The sequence below is a fragment of the Falco cherrug genome, chromosome 3 (assembly GCF_023634085.1).
Source record: "Falco cherrug isolate bFalChe1 chromosome 3, bFalChe1.pri, whole genome shotgun sequence".
NCBI classification, from domain to species: domain Eukaryota; kingdom Metazoa; phylum Chordata; class Aves; order Falconiformes; family Falconidae; genus Falco; species Falco cherrug.
Window position 1 is genome coordinate 112,360,506 of NC_073699.1, and position 13,678 is coordinate 112,374,183.

The 13,678-nt window shown below is 36.7% G+C and overlaps 1 protein-coding gene across 1 annotated transcript; it reads right to left on the reverse strand.

The window, feature by feature from the left end:
• Window positions 1-7,834: 7,834 nt before the first annotated feature.
• Window positions 7,835-12,879, reverse strand: LOC102059230 (arylacetamide deacetylase-like 4). Its single transcript, XM_014278275.2, has 4 exons — window positions 12,724-12,879; window positions 10,492-10,708; window positions 9,633-9,696; window positions 7,835-8,612 (listed from the first exon to the last, which is right to left on the reverse strand). Exons 1-4 carry the CDS (start codon window positions 12,877-12,879, stop codon window positions 7,835-7,837), a joined length of 1,215 nt encoding a protein of 404 aa, XP_014133750.2.
• Between the last annotated feature and the right edge of the window lie 799 nt (window positions 12,880-13,678).

Genomic DNA, 13,678 nt, shown 5'->3' on the forward strand with positions numbered 1-13,678 from the left:
TTCACTTCGACAGAAGTGAACACTTAAAAAACCTATGCTGTCTTTAGCCTTGTTTTCAAGTGTTTCTGAGGTGTCTTCACAGGAGACTAAGCACTCAGTTCATAAGCAGAATAAAAAGTTTATTAATGTTGCAATACCATAATTTTCTCCACCCTTCTTTTGTTAATGATATTACTGGCAACACTTCCTTATACTAAAATAAAGGCAGGGGGAAGCTTCTACCCTTTACAAAAGGTGGAATTCAAAGTACGTGGAATTGATTTGTATCATGAGTTCTTCACTAACAATGAGAAATTATTATTATTCAGAGGGGCCCTTAACTGAAGATTGTCTGTGTTTGGTTCATTGTGGGTTCATTATGGATGGACATTCCTGTTGTAGTGTTAAATTTTAGTGATGTGGGGCTACTTGCAGTTGTCATCAAGGTATATACCTCTCTGAGAAGAAAAATACTCAAATCCACGTGTTTTTGAAACTTTGTTTCATAGTGGAATGCACAGAGACATTAATTCTTTAATTTTGGTTTAAATAAGAGTACATTTGCTCGGTGTATAACCTGTGATATGCTCTGGCAGACAGATTTGCTCTGTTTATGTGATATATGTCTACATTACTTCAGCTGTGCAAGATAGATGTTTTACGCATAGATACCGCTATTCACATCGGAGTAGGAATACAAGTAGAATCAGTGCTAGACAGTGCAAGTCTTAATGTACATTAAAGTCTCTCCAGATACATGGTGGTGTGTTTGTAGATTTAAGTCACTGTTGTTTCTGGTAAAAGCTTTTCACTAATTAAACTCCCAGAATTTTATTTTCATTGTAATTCTTGTTTGTAGTTTAATGTACAGGCATTAGGAATACATGTGTATTAGAGAGGAATGATTAAAGTTGGTGGCAGTTGTTTGGTGAAATAATTTTTCTGGTTTGTATTCTTCTTAGCAGAATGTCATTTCCACACAATTTTAAAGTTACAGCTCCCAAACTTTTTCCTCTCCTGGCTTTTAAAGTGAAATTCCAGTCTGAAAACTGAATCAGTCCTTAGCTTCATTAGCACAGTATTTAAAGCAAAGCAAAAATTTTTACACAATTGTAGCTTGTGGAGACAAGAATGTGTGGGATAAAGCAACCAATTTGCACCAACATTTGTGAAATGGGCAGGTCGTGGGCTGTTCACAGTAAGAGCTTTGCCTTGGCTGGGGTTGGCTGTCCCTTACATGGAGCATAAATCTAGCGATATAGTTCCTTACAAATGTCAGACTAGTGCTGAAGCCAAACCCAGACTCTGGTCAACGCTCATTCTGTCCTAAGCTTATCAACATATATCTGCAGGGCTTTTTCTGCAACACAGTAGGGTCATCCTGTGGATGGTTTTGGTTATTGGTTCTATAAATAGTTTCTCTGTAGTGTGATATTATAGCACAGTCTGTGGGGTTTTTATTATTTGTTTTGCTGTATTTTCCCAGCAAAACAGCAGAACACCACAGTTGTTATTAAGTGCTTATTTCCGATGTCTGTGCCATCAATCCAAATATCCTGAAATAAGTTAACACATGGAGATCAGCTTTGAATATTGTGTTTCAGCATTCTTGATAGTTTCTTATGTTTGAATCCTCAGAGGAGGAATATTCTGTGCTTTCAGAAGAACCTGTAAACAAGAATAGTAAACTCATAAAGGCACTTAACAACTGCAGTGGCAGTAAATGAAACTTTTAAGAGCAACCAATAACAAATAAATACCCGACACTTGGAATAAATCAGTTCAGATTGAAAAACTTAATACCAAAGAGGACACGTATGTCTGCTGTAGCTGTATAAGCTGTTGCTGACACCACACGGGCAGGAGTCTTTTCTTCACAGTATTCAGTGAGTCAATAATTAAACGTCTTTCATCAAAACCAAAACACCTCACAGATGCCATCTCTGTTTTGAAACTTTGATGGGTCTGATAGAGTGGAAGGAATATTTCTTTACTGTCTTTTTTATTTAAAAAATTAATTAAAAAAGAGACAGTCTGGGGGTTTTGGTTTCTGTTTGTTTGTGTTTTGATGTTATGCCCTGGCAGTTGTCTTCAGTAAGAACCTTGTACAGTCATGACAGTCTGAACAAAAATCTTTCAGTTATGCATTATAGCCCTTCTGTTGTTAAAGAAATCTTGGTTAAGTAATGTTTCAGAATAGTATCTTAATATTTTACTCTTGAGCTCTTAATATCTTAATATTTTACTCTTAAAGCATACTCAGAGTATGCTTAGTTAGAGCATATTCTAACTGTATGCTATGTCAGCACCTCAGTCCTTTTACAACAGTTTTCATGTTTTTCCAGAATCAAGCAAATCCCAATGTCTTTGAGCTACTCTGTCCTTCTTGGGATGCTCATATTCACAACTGTTTCATGATACTTGGTGTGTCATATTTAAAAATGTTCAAGTGACTCAAATAATCCTGTTGCTGCATGTCACTTTACTACTGATGCTTGTTCAGAGGTGCTTCAGATATTTCCAGTCTGGTCAGCCATTCCTGTACCTGCAGATGTATGGGTAGAGATATCTATGATCACTGTCAGTCTTGCATGTTTCTAACAGTCAGTGGGTTTTTTGGTTGTTTTTTTCTCAATCGTTTTTTGAGGTGTTAAATTGTGAAAAAAATGTTTTATTCCCTTTCAACCCACTCCATGAAGTGAGTGCCTTACATCTTTGCAAGCAAAAAGGCTTTCTCTCTTTCTTGCAGTAGATAGATATCCATCTTGGAGAAAAAGTTACTAATAGTAGCTCTTTAAACTGTAGGGTTTTGCTGATGTGTTTTGCTACATCCATTCTTTCATTCTTTCAACAAGCTTGGTGCAAAACCCCAGCTTCCACAAAGTCTTCACCTATCCATAGATGAGAACAGCCTTGCATTAGGTAAAGAAGTTGGGAGAGATTCCACTAAACTGGTGAAAATTAACACAGCCTGGAGTGTGGCATTGTAATGTGCATTATGGATGTGCATATGGTTCTTTATTCTTATAAAACAGTCAGCTACTTGGATCTCATGAAACCGATACTTTATTCATTGAATTTAGTGTTGCTGGAGACTGACAGGTTTAATATATCAATTGATGATAGTTGAGTAAATTCTTCATTTTCTCATCAGCAATCCTCTGTTTATGCAAGAGATTAGTCACCTCTAAAATTAATTATTTTCTTAACTTTTCAGCGTATTTCTAATGGTCCTAGTAATGATAGGGAGGCCAAGTATTATAACAATACCTATTCAAAGAAATATGATCTTTGCTGGGTTTTCCCCAGGCTTAACCTGTCAGGTTTTGTAAAGTTTACGTAGCTGTGTAATCACAGACCTCTTTGTAGATTGAGAATGTGTAAAAACTCATCAACTTCACATCAATGATCTATCAGCGTAAGAGGCAGGTAGCTTTCAAGCCAAACACTAACAAAGGCAAAAGTGTCAGGGTGGTTGGTGCTAATGAGTTATGTTAATGTCATGTGTTACTGTTTTTCTTGTAATGTCTTTATGTAAAATATTGCAAAACATTTCGCTTGTGATTGTAGCCTGTGTTTCCTAACACAGCCTACAGTTAGCCTATAGTTAGTTGACTGTTGGTGGAGCTACTATGTGTAATACAGGAAATACTACAAGGATTAACTAAAGCATGGATAAGTAGCTAGCTGTAATGACTGAGGTATTGATTCTGACAAGTATAGCTGGACTTAACAACTAACTGGAAGGCATAAAGCTAAGAAAACAGGAAAAATTATGTATTCCAAAGAGGAATTAACAGCAGAAATAACAGCTTCTGATACATTCCTTTTTTCTTTTTTTTTTTAATGTACATTTCAAATTGAAACACTCTGGTAAATATAATTTGCCTGGCTTTTTTATTTTATTTTATTTATTTACTTTAGGTAATTTAGTAGGACAGTTAGGCTGTGTATTGCAATTTCACTAACTTTGTTTTTATTAAGTAAGCATGTAAGAAAAATTACTGTCCTCCAGGTCACATTTCTTCTCTTGTATTTATGTAAACAAATGACTGAAAACATCTCAGACTTCTTCATACCTGTAAGCCTTATTCTTCCCATCTGTGAAATGGTTTTAGCATGCTCTTTACAGTGACAATAAGATGCTTTAAGAAATTACAGCTTAGTATGTGCTTTATGATGCTGTTTTATAAAGCTGCTATGTATTTGCTTGATTTATCTCCTTCTTCATTTAGCCTGCCTCCTACCTACTTTCTGGTGTCCTCCCTTTTTGTTATCTCCATCTCCCCACCCACATGAGTAGCTACTCCCTGTGCATTTTGCCCTTACTTACAACTGAAAGCCGTCTTCCATTTAGTCTGCCATAAAATCTTTATTTTAACCTTTCCTTTCTTCCTCTAAGTTATTCTTTGAAGTCTGTCCCTTCCAAATGACTCCTAGCTTAAACATCTGCTGACAAATTCTGCAGTAAAAAGCTGTACTGTATAAAAAAAAAATTGAAAAAATTATGACAAATATTAAGTTCTAGCATTCAGTGATGGAAATTCAGATCTTGTGCTGTACAGTTCAGAGCAGGTATATTTTTGAAATGGTGACTCAACAGAAGGGTTTTTTTGTTATGTAGCATTTTGAAATGTGGACAAGTTCTTGGATATATGTGTCTCAGTAGCTGTGCAGTTCTGTTTCTCAGAATGGATGAACTCTGCTCCATGCAAATGGAGTCCAAATAAACTGCTCTGGAACATCCACCTGGATTTTCATGACAGGGCACCGCGCCAAGATGTATTCTTGTTAAGCCATAAGTAGTTGCAATGTAAATATGTAAACCACAACTGGCCTTAATTTGCTGTGGCCAGATTTGTCTGAGACTCATTACTCCAAGTATTTAGGTTAGCAGTTTCTTCACTATCATGAGACAGTCAGTGAGCACAATGAATCATTGAGGTAATGGGTAATCAGAGAAAGAAGACTGATCGGAATAAAGGAGCCATCGTCTGCAGGATTATGCCTATTTATTTCAGGAGCCATAAGGAGAAAGTGCATCATATGCAGGCAGTAATGTTAAATGCTTTTAAATAAATAATAATCTTTATAAATAGTAGAGTTAGTACATTTGGAATGTTTTCTATTTGCCTGCTTATTTTTGAAAATACTTGCTGTTACATATTAACTTTTAATTAGAAAGGTACAAAGAGGTTCTGTAAAGACAGCAAAGCAGAAGATAATTGAAGTTGTAGACTTCTGTAATAAACCACTGTAACTTGATTGGTTTAGAACAGGTAATCTAACTTTAAAATCATTGTGGTTTAAAAGGTGCTCTGTTATTAAAAATAACAGCTTCAGTCTATGAAGACATAACAACAGGTTCGGTAAAAGTACTTAAAGCATGGATTGACTTTTTGTAATGTGTTTTGGGTACTCGTCTTCTGTGCCCAGAGCACAAAGAAGTTTGCCAGTTTATTCTGCTGGCATTAGAAACTCAATTGTGTACTGACATCTGGTGATGGGAATGATGCACAACAATTTTTCCTTTTCTTAATTTCTTTTAACATCTTCCTGTAACACATAGCTGCACAAATAGTGTCAGGAGCTCCCAGCTGTACTGAACTTTGCAGCATTTCACCAGTTTTCAGGTCTTGACAGTGTTCTGATCTGTTCCTGAATCCTTTTATTTGTGATATACTGCCTTTGTGCCAAAGTCTAGCTAAAGAAATGTGGCTCATGTCCATGTTATTTAGTCTTACTACCTCTGTAGTGGACCAGCCTTGTCCACAGCCTGTTACTGCCTGGGGAGCATCATGGCATGGTCTGCCTCTTTACTCAGGATGTAAACTCTAGAGTTAATTATCACCTCAGGCATACTCGCCTTCCCTTTTGGAAAGAACTAGTTGTTTCTGTTGAGATGGGAAGCAACTGCCATATCTAAGGAAACTTATTTTTCAAGATTATATTTTCCTACGTTCTTTATGGGTAAAGACTCCTTGATAACCTAGCAGTTACCTAGGTTAAAAAAAAAAAATAAAAAATAATCTGTAGTATCTTCAGCATGCCTTCTTCAGGGTTTAATACCCATGAGAGATTTGACAGTTGTCAGCCTTTGTCTTAGTCTGACTTCTTCTGTATTCTAGCATTGGGAATCTACTCTTCTATTACTTTATGGACAAACTGCCACTGACATCAATGGAGCAAGTAAATCTTAGCGTTAGTGGGATAGGTTGCCCACATGAAAAACGCAGCATTCAAAAATTGGTTTTAACTGATAGGTGTGTCTAGAAATCAGGAAAATACTGTAGAAGATTTTTCGGGCTTTTTGCTTATTCAAATTGTACTCATTCAGAAAGGGCATATGGAAGAGCCCTGTAAAATTTCCTCTTTTTTCCTGAGTGTAACTGAATGTCATTCATATTGTTCTGGCAGGCTTTATTTTCTCATATGCTGAATACAGATAATATAGCCACGCAGAGCATGGCAGAATGTCCTTCTGTTGCTTGTAGGGTGTCTTCTGCTGGAACACTTACCTTACATAACTGTCTGCCACATGGCTTTGCTTTTGATTATAGTTTAAATAAGCCAGTGGTGGGCAGAAAATATGTACAATAACATCAGATAAAGATATTATTATTAATTTTATATGTTAAATCTATAAATTTCCCTGACAAGAATGAAGGTAATTCATAGTATGGGTAGTGTTCTAGGTATTAATTTAAGCAAAGATAGTCAGAAGTTTTGACTGTAAGTAAAATTGCTACCTAGCCCTGCTTCTATTTCTGTGTGGAAATATATGATGCCTCTAAGTATAATTTACTGAAGAATTTAAGATATTAGAGTCTAATGACATTATAAATTATTGTAATGCAAGATATAAGGTTATAATAAAAGCAGAGAGGAAACAGTTATACTGTGAGACACTCATCTCAGGAGAACAGTGTCATTGAAATGTTTACATTTCTTGGCAATACTTGCTTACATTTCTAAGAAAATATCGGTACACATTTGCCATGCTATTTTGTTTTGTATTTTTACTGATCATTAATCTCATCTTGTTGTAAACAGTTTAAGAACAATGTGAACTTTGATTTCATTATGATTTTTTTTTCTTCCTTCTTCATTCTCCTTACTTTGCCATGGCACTTTACATTGTTCCTCTGTGAGGAAGTGCTTCCTGCTTCAAACAGTGCAGGCCTACAGTTAATACAAAGCTCTTTGTAAAGTAACTGATACTACTGTATATTCCCATATATCTTTATCTATATATAAAAGATATATACAGGATTTTAAAAACAGATTTTATATTCCTTAACCAATACTTTTTATAACATCTGTAGTTTCAGGCCTAACCCTTTTCCTGACCTCCTTTCCTTCCACTTCTTTTATGTCTATGCTCAAATCTTTTCTACTATATTCAATTCTCTTTAAGCATTCTTCAAATTCAGCTTTCACCAGATGTAGGCTTTAATAAATCATTAACTGTGCTCATTATACACTTAACCTTCCATGATTCATTCCGTTACCTGCCCCAAGTAGTCCTCAAATTGCGGTTTGTGTTTTAATATTACCAGAACTTTATTGAGCCAAACGTCATTACAGAACACTTGCCATGGAGACCAGATCTTTTATGGGCACAGGAGAAAACTTTGAAGAGGTGGTAGAAGAAAGGTAAGTTTACCTGATTTTGCCTCTCGTAAGAGAAGACGAAGCAAAAGCAATCACCAAGTTGATTTATTGGGTAAAAAGAATACAGATGCACTGCAGAAATTTAAGAAGATGATTTAATAGGAAAATAGAGGGTATTTTTTAAAAATCTTTGCAGGCAATAAGAGACAGGAATCAGGAAAGGAAAGCAAGAAATGGAATTTTACATCAATCTTAGAAAATGTACTATCTTTTCCAGGCCTTTATTTCCAGACCGGAATCCTATCACCTTACCATAAAGAGCTAAGAATAATGTTCCATGGAATCCCTCTTGCAGATGGCACCAGGTCACTTTTACACCATGATCCTCTAATCGTTTCTTGTACAGCAGTCCATCATCTCTAAGCACATCAAATTCACAGGTCAAAATGAAAGTCTCAGGAAGTCGAGCAATAACACTGTCTTCAGCTAGCAGTGGTGAAAAAACAGTGTCAAACATAGGCTTGACCACTGCATAGACTTCTTCTGAGAAAGGATGCTTTGTACTTGGTTTGTAGCCTCTTGTTTTAAACTCATGAGGGATGCAGTCAACGTTTATCCATTTCTGATACTTAAGTTGCAAATCTTCTGGAATATGACAACCTTTGAACACTGCTTCCATGACAGACAAGTCTTTATTAAGATACTTCAAACCAAGAGCAAGGGTTCGTTCCTTTAACAAAATGGGGACTCCCTTATTCTGCTGATAAGAAGGCAAATTGAAGTCTACACACTGGAGAAAAGGATATATTAGGATTTGTGCTCTCAGCTTTGGGAGATCTCTTCTGTTCACCAGTGCTTGTGCAACAGCAGCAGTGAGTGTACCTCCACTACTGTCTCCACAGATGATAATGCGGGAAGGGTCTACTCCATATTCCTGTGCAGTCCTCATAAAGTGTACGGTGGCAGTGACACAATCCTCAGACTGGGTTGGATATGGATACTCGGGAGCTAAGCGATACCTAAATATGAGTTAAAGTGTTTTAACATAGTCATATCTAGTGAATGGTCCTCTTGTCATCTTTTCATTCATGTATTTCTTTCTGAAGACAGGAAAATATTCTGAGATAATGACAGCAATAGAATTTATCAGTTATTGCTTTCTTATGTATTATTTGCTATTGTTGTTAATAGTGTACTGACTCCCTCAAACATCTTTGCAGAATACTCCTTTCCCTATCTCTTAGGTGACTGAAGGCACAGGCTGGGTCATTGTAGAATTAGGTGGCAAGACCAGTATGTGTGGCCTTGATATGAACTGTATCAGTTATCAGCAATTCTAATTAGAAATTGCAGTGAACGTTTCCCAACAAATTGTTAGAGAATATGAGCACAGGAAATTGATAATGAAAATAGGAAAGGTTTTCAGTGTTTTTTTATCAGCTGAGTTCTTTATAAACAGAATCAATAGGAGTTAATTGTTCAAGTATTTTAGGATGTAAACACTAGTTAGTGCAATTTTAATCAGTTTCTAAGACACCAACTTTTTTCCTGAACTTTTAGAAATTGCTTCCTTTAAAAGCTCATCAGAAAAATATTTTTGATGTTTGAAATCAATCGCAGGTTGATTGCAAGTTAAATGTGGATATCCCTCCACCAGTTTTTCAGAACTACTCACTGAAGTGAGTGTTTAGTAGTCTGGGCAACTGTGCTTTTACAGGAACAGTTATACTTCAGGCACAGTGTTGGCTTTCACCTTATAGGTGGTTTGGATACAGCTTTAGGAGACAAAACCATCCTTACCTCTTAGTGGTGGCTACAAATTAGAAAATTATTATAATGAATTTTATTTGGAAATAAGCAATTGGAGATTAGGTGACTAATTCTTCCTAAGAGTAATTAGTGCTGTGAAACACATGTGATTATTAAATGTAAGTACTGTATGCACTTTACAAGGATTGTGACTATGTAGTAAAGACTTACAAACCTAGAAGGAGGCACAAATGGCTATCGTATTGTGTGTCTGGATTGACTCCACTTACCCAACAGACACAACCACTGAATTGCTTTTTCTAGCGAAATAGCGGCATGTTCTTTCATAGGCCCCTGTAAAACAAAATATTTCAATGGATCTGTAACTTGCGTTAAAACCAATTTGAATGAAACCATTCTGAAATTCTTCTCTCTATTCTGTGATTAATACTACACTGTAATTCTATTATTGTAGCATGGTCTAATCTGGACATTGCTCACCATTTCATTACTTCTGGGGGAATCTTCTTGCCAGTAAACCCCCTGGAATTTACATGAATGTATTGTATTGTTTCATTCTTCTCTTTGAAAAGTCAGTTAATAGAAGGCACCACTGCTGCCACTTCTAAAGCAGTATTGCAGGTGAGAAGTTATTTTAAAAAAACCGGCAACATGAACTCCCCCTGCTAAACCTAGCACAAGGATTTTTCCTGTGCATGTGCTGCTGTCTAATCTCTTAGGCCTTTCCAATTCAAATACCAAAACGTTTTTTTTCCTTGTTTTGCCACTGTGAAGACACAGCAGTATACACACATACACATAAGCTTGTACATACATGTGAACACAGACTGGGTTCTTTAAGAAATAAAATTCTAATGAGATTTTCAACTTTTCTCATAAGCATGAAGAAGGAAGAAAACAGGCATTATAAATGATCAGATATTAAAAGTTCTGGATACACAACCTATGTAAAGAGAATTTAACATGATTCCCACTGCATATAAATAAAATTACTCTGCTGTCCTGAAATTAATTTTGTTATTTATAATGCTTAACCTACTAACTCTTCTTGTCATGTAAGAAATACTGAATCAGATCAGAAACTGCATAGTATTTTTAGTTATAGGTCATACTATTTATATTACTTACGTATGCTTCCAAACCGTCCAACTCCTCCATGAAAATAAAGGATTCCTCTTCTTTGGCCAGTGGTTGACATTTTTGGCTGGTAAATTCTTACTTTAACCTTTTCAAACCGTAAGTCCTTGATAAAAAGATGTTTGTCTTTTAATGGTGGTACTCCATCCATTGCAGCCCTGAGGAAATGGACCTCTGAGGTGATACCTACTTTGTCCAAAAATTTGCCCTATTAATAAAGGGAAAGAAACCACAGATTAGTGCAGATGTCTGTCTTGGCTTAGGAGTGGGGGCCCAGAGACATGCTCAAGCACAGGACTAGGGTTTGCAGCAACATGCACAGAGCAATGTCTGTGGGAGGGATGTGACAGAGCTGTGCTATCTGTGGTGTTAGGGTCCTCTGGCCTCTGTACACAGGTACACAGGCCTACCGTGTGCACCCCAGAACCTGACTGCACTTCATGCCAGCTCTTCTACCTAAATCATTGCTGGAATAAACTGGGTACAAGAAGCTTACACAATTATTGACGCGGTAGGTAGCATAATTTAACCAGTCCCTCTATTACCAAGACAGGATCAGTTGTAAGTCGCCTGTCGATTGTTTAGCTTTACCAATATGTCAGTTTTTCTTCTTATAGACTGAATATTGGGTGAAAAAATAAAGGATGAGTTAATGAATTTTTTAGTGAAGAAGTTGTATTAACTTTAAGGTGAGGAGGGGTTTATTTAAGTGTATCCTCATAGGTGAATGCAGACATCCTCTCACAAAATCTATTAGATCGGACACAACTACTTCAAACTGCTTTCTCTCCAGTTACATCACGTGCATCTTTTGTCCCAGCTGAAGACTAGATATGCTAGTAGACTTTAATTTCCCCTGCAGTTTTGACATTGTGACAATCTTTGAAAGGATTTGGCTACTTTGGCATAACTAATTTGCCCAACAGCAATACCACAAGTTGCTACGTGACTCTGACTTCACTTGCATTTAAACTTTTGTATAACCATACATTAATATTCTTATCTTTCTGCTTCTTTAGATGATGTGGTACAATGCTTTCGCTTGGCCTCTCAGAAGAGGTCATCAGAAAAGGTACAAAATTATAAGATCAGAAGTTAAAAACCACATTAATCACCATTTTATTTCCAAATTCTGAAGTTCAGCTTTTTCCATATGAATTACACAAAGATAAAATTTGTCTGATGAATAAGGAGTATTCATACAGTGTTTTGAAAATGTTGAAGTCCACACATTGTAGAGTAGATGTAGAAAATTTAATTTGACTTGTGTTGCTCTTCTGTTTCACTGCATTGCTTTGCTGTGGCAGCAGTGTTCAGGCCCGGGTGGGGCACTTCTCCAGAGACGTGATGAGTCAGTTCGTAGGAGCTTACTGGCTGACTTCAAACAAAACTTCATAAGCAATGTAGCAGGGAAAGGGAGGAAGAAAAAACATTGGAACATGAAATTGAAGTGAAATGTGATACTCAAGTCAAAGAAACTGATTATTTTTTTTACAATTCAAAGAACTAAAAGAAAAGAAGCTTGATTTTAGGTATCACAGAAGTGTTTTTAAAATGACAGAGGCAACAGTTAATTCAGCAAAGAATAGGTGTTGAAACAGAAAGACAAGTAGAAGTCACATTTTAGTTTTGAAGCGAAGCAAGTATGAAAAACAAGGGAGGATCAAAAATGTGCCAAAAACAATGACAGAGAAAGACAGCTTTAATACTATGTGTACTATCTCAAAAAAGAAAATCATATAGACATATTGAAAGGCAAAAGATGATGAGTGTGGCAGTTGTCTTTCAGAAGGCTCAGAGTACACAGCTGTAGAAAGGAGCTGAAGTCATAAACATTATTTAGTTGCTCCTTCTGTAAGTAAGCACTGTGTTACACAGCGCAGAAGTTCCACATATACAGTGCAGTAAGCTTCTGAAGCCTTCCAGCAGTGCATCGAGGCAACAGGATTAAAAAGCTAAAACACAGGCCATCAGAAAACACTGGGAATTACACAGTCTGCAGAATTTTATTTTTCCATATTGTTACCTTTGGTGCTCTGTAGCAAGCAGCAGAGTCTGTTACATCCAGCTGAGCTGAAGGTATCTGCAGTGGTTCTCACATCACCAAATAAATCCAGTGGCATATTTCCAATATATTTAAACACTGATTCTAAAAAAACCTCAGCAATCCATTACCCCTCTATCAGAAATTAAAAACTCCAGCTTTAATGAAGTTTTACTTACCAGACCAAACCCGAAGTTCAGGATGTAATGAAAAAGGTAAAGCTTTCGGCGCTGACTAATTCCATGAGGGATGTCTGCCGTGGGGTGTTCATAATAGAATGCCATTGCCACAAAGACAGTCAAAACAGCCAGAAAAGTCACTAGGAGGAGTTCCATCTCACTGTAGTGTTAGGAGCCAAACAGAAGAACCAGCTGTGGCTTCTTTCCCCCTCTGGCTTTTGAAGGATTTCTGAAGGTAAAGGCAAAGGATTAGCAATTCTCTTCATATCCCATCATTCAGCTTTTAAAAATGCCAATAGGAAGATGAAAGTGTGTGGCAATCAAACCATACAATTAAACAGGCAGTAACAATTAGTTGTGGGAGAGGCTTACATAAGCAGTTTTTCGTATTTGCAGCTAACATGTTCTGAGTCTCTGCCTATCAATATAGAAGCCGTACTTGATGTATCATTTGTAGCATCAGTGTTAAAAGAAGACAAAAACTTATGTCTCTCCCTAGTTCTTGAATGCAGTCAAGTCTGTATTATTTCTGAGTTCCTGTGAAACAGGGTTTCGTAGTAGTCATCTTCAGAGCTGCTCAGTTCCTTGGTTTATTGTGCTTCCACACCTTCCTTCTTTAGACTTTTTAATGAAATCAGGGTTTCAGTGTCGCAAACACATTTCATCATCTTTGATGACTGATTTTGTGCACTGCTATGCTGTTGCATCTTTGAGTCTAATGGAACCAGAAGCAGCTAGAGCCTGAAGTGTCAGTGCTTTGCAGCTTGCTTCATCCTCCTGGGTAGATTTTCTCCAGCAGTTATGTTTGTTTGGTTTGTGTTTGGTTTTTTAACAGCCTCTTGGTTGAGCCTTACAGTACTGCTGTCTCTGTTTTCTTATTAATATATTACTTACAGATGTCATTCCAGGTAGAGATATGATTCCAGCTAATGAAAACTAGACTTGGACTTCATGG

Coding starts and splice junctions, on each gene's coding strand:
- LOC102059230 (XM_014278275.2), bottom strand. CDS start 12,879: ATGGAACTCCTCCTAGTGACTTTTCTGGCTGTTTTGACTGTCTTTGTG. Junction 10,709..12,723: donor TGAACTTCGGGTTTGGTCTG/GTAAGTAAAACT, acceptor CTTTATTAATAG/GGCAAATTTTTGGACAAAGT. Junction 8,613..9,632: donor TCAGTGGTTGTGTCTGTTGG/GTAAGTGGAGTC, acceptor ACTCATATTTAG/GTATCGCTTAGCTCCCGAGT.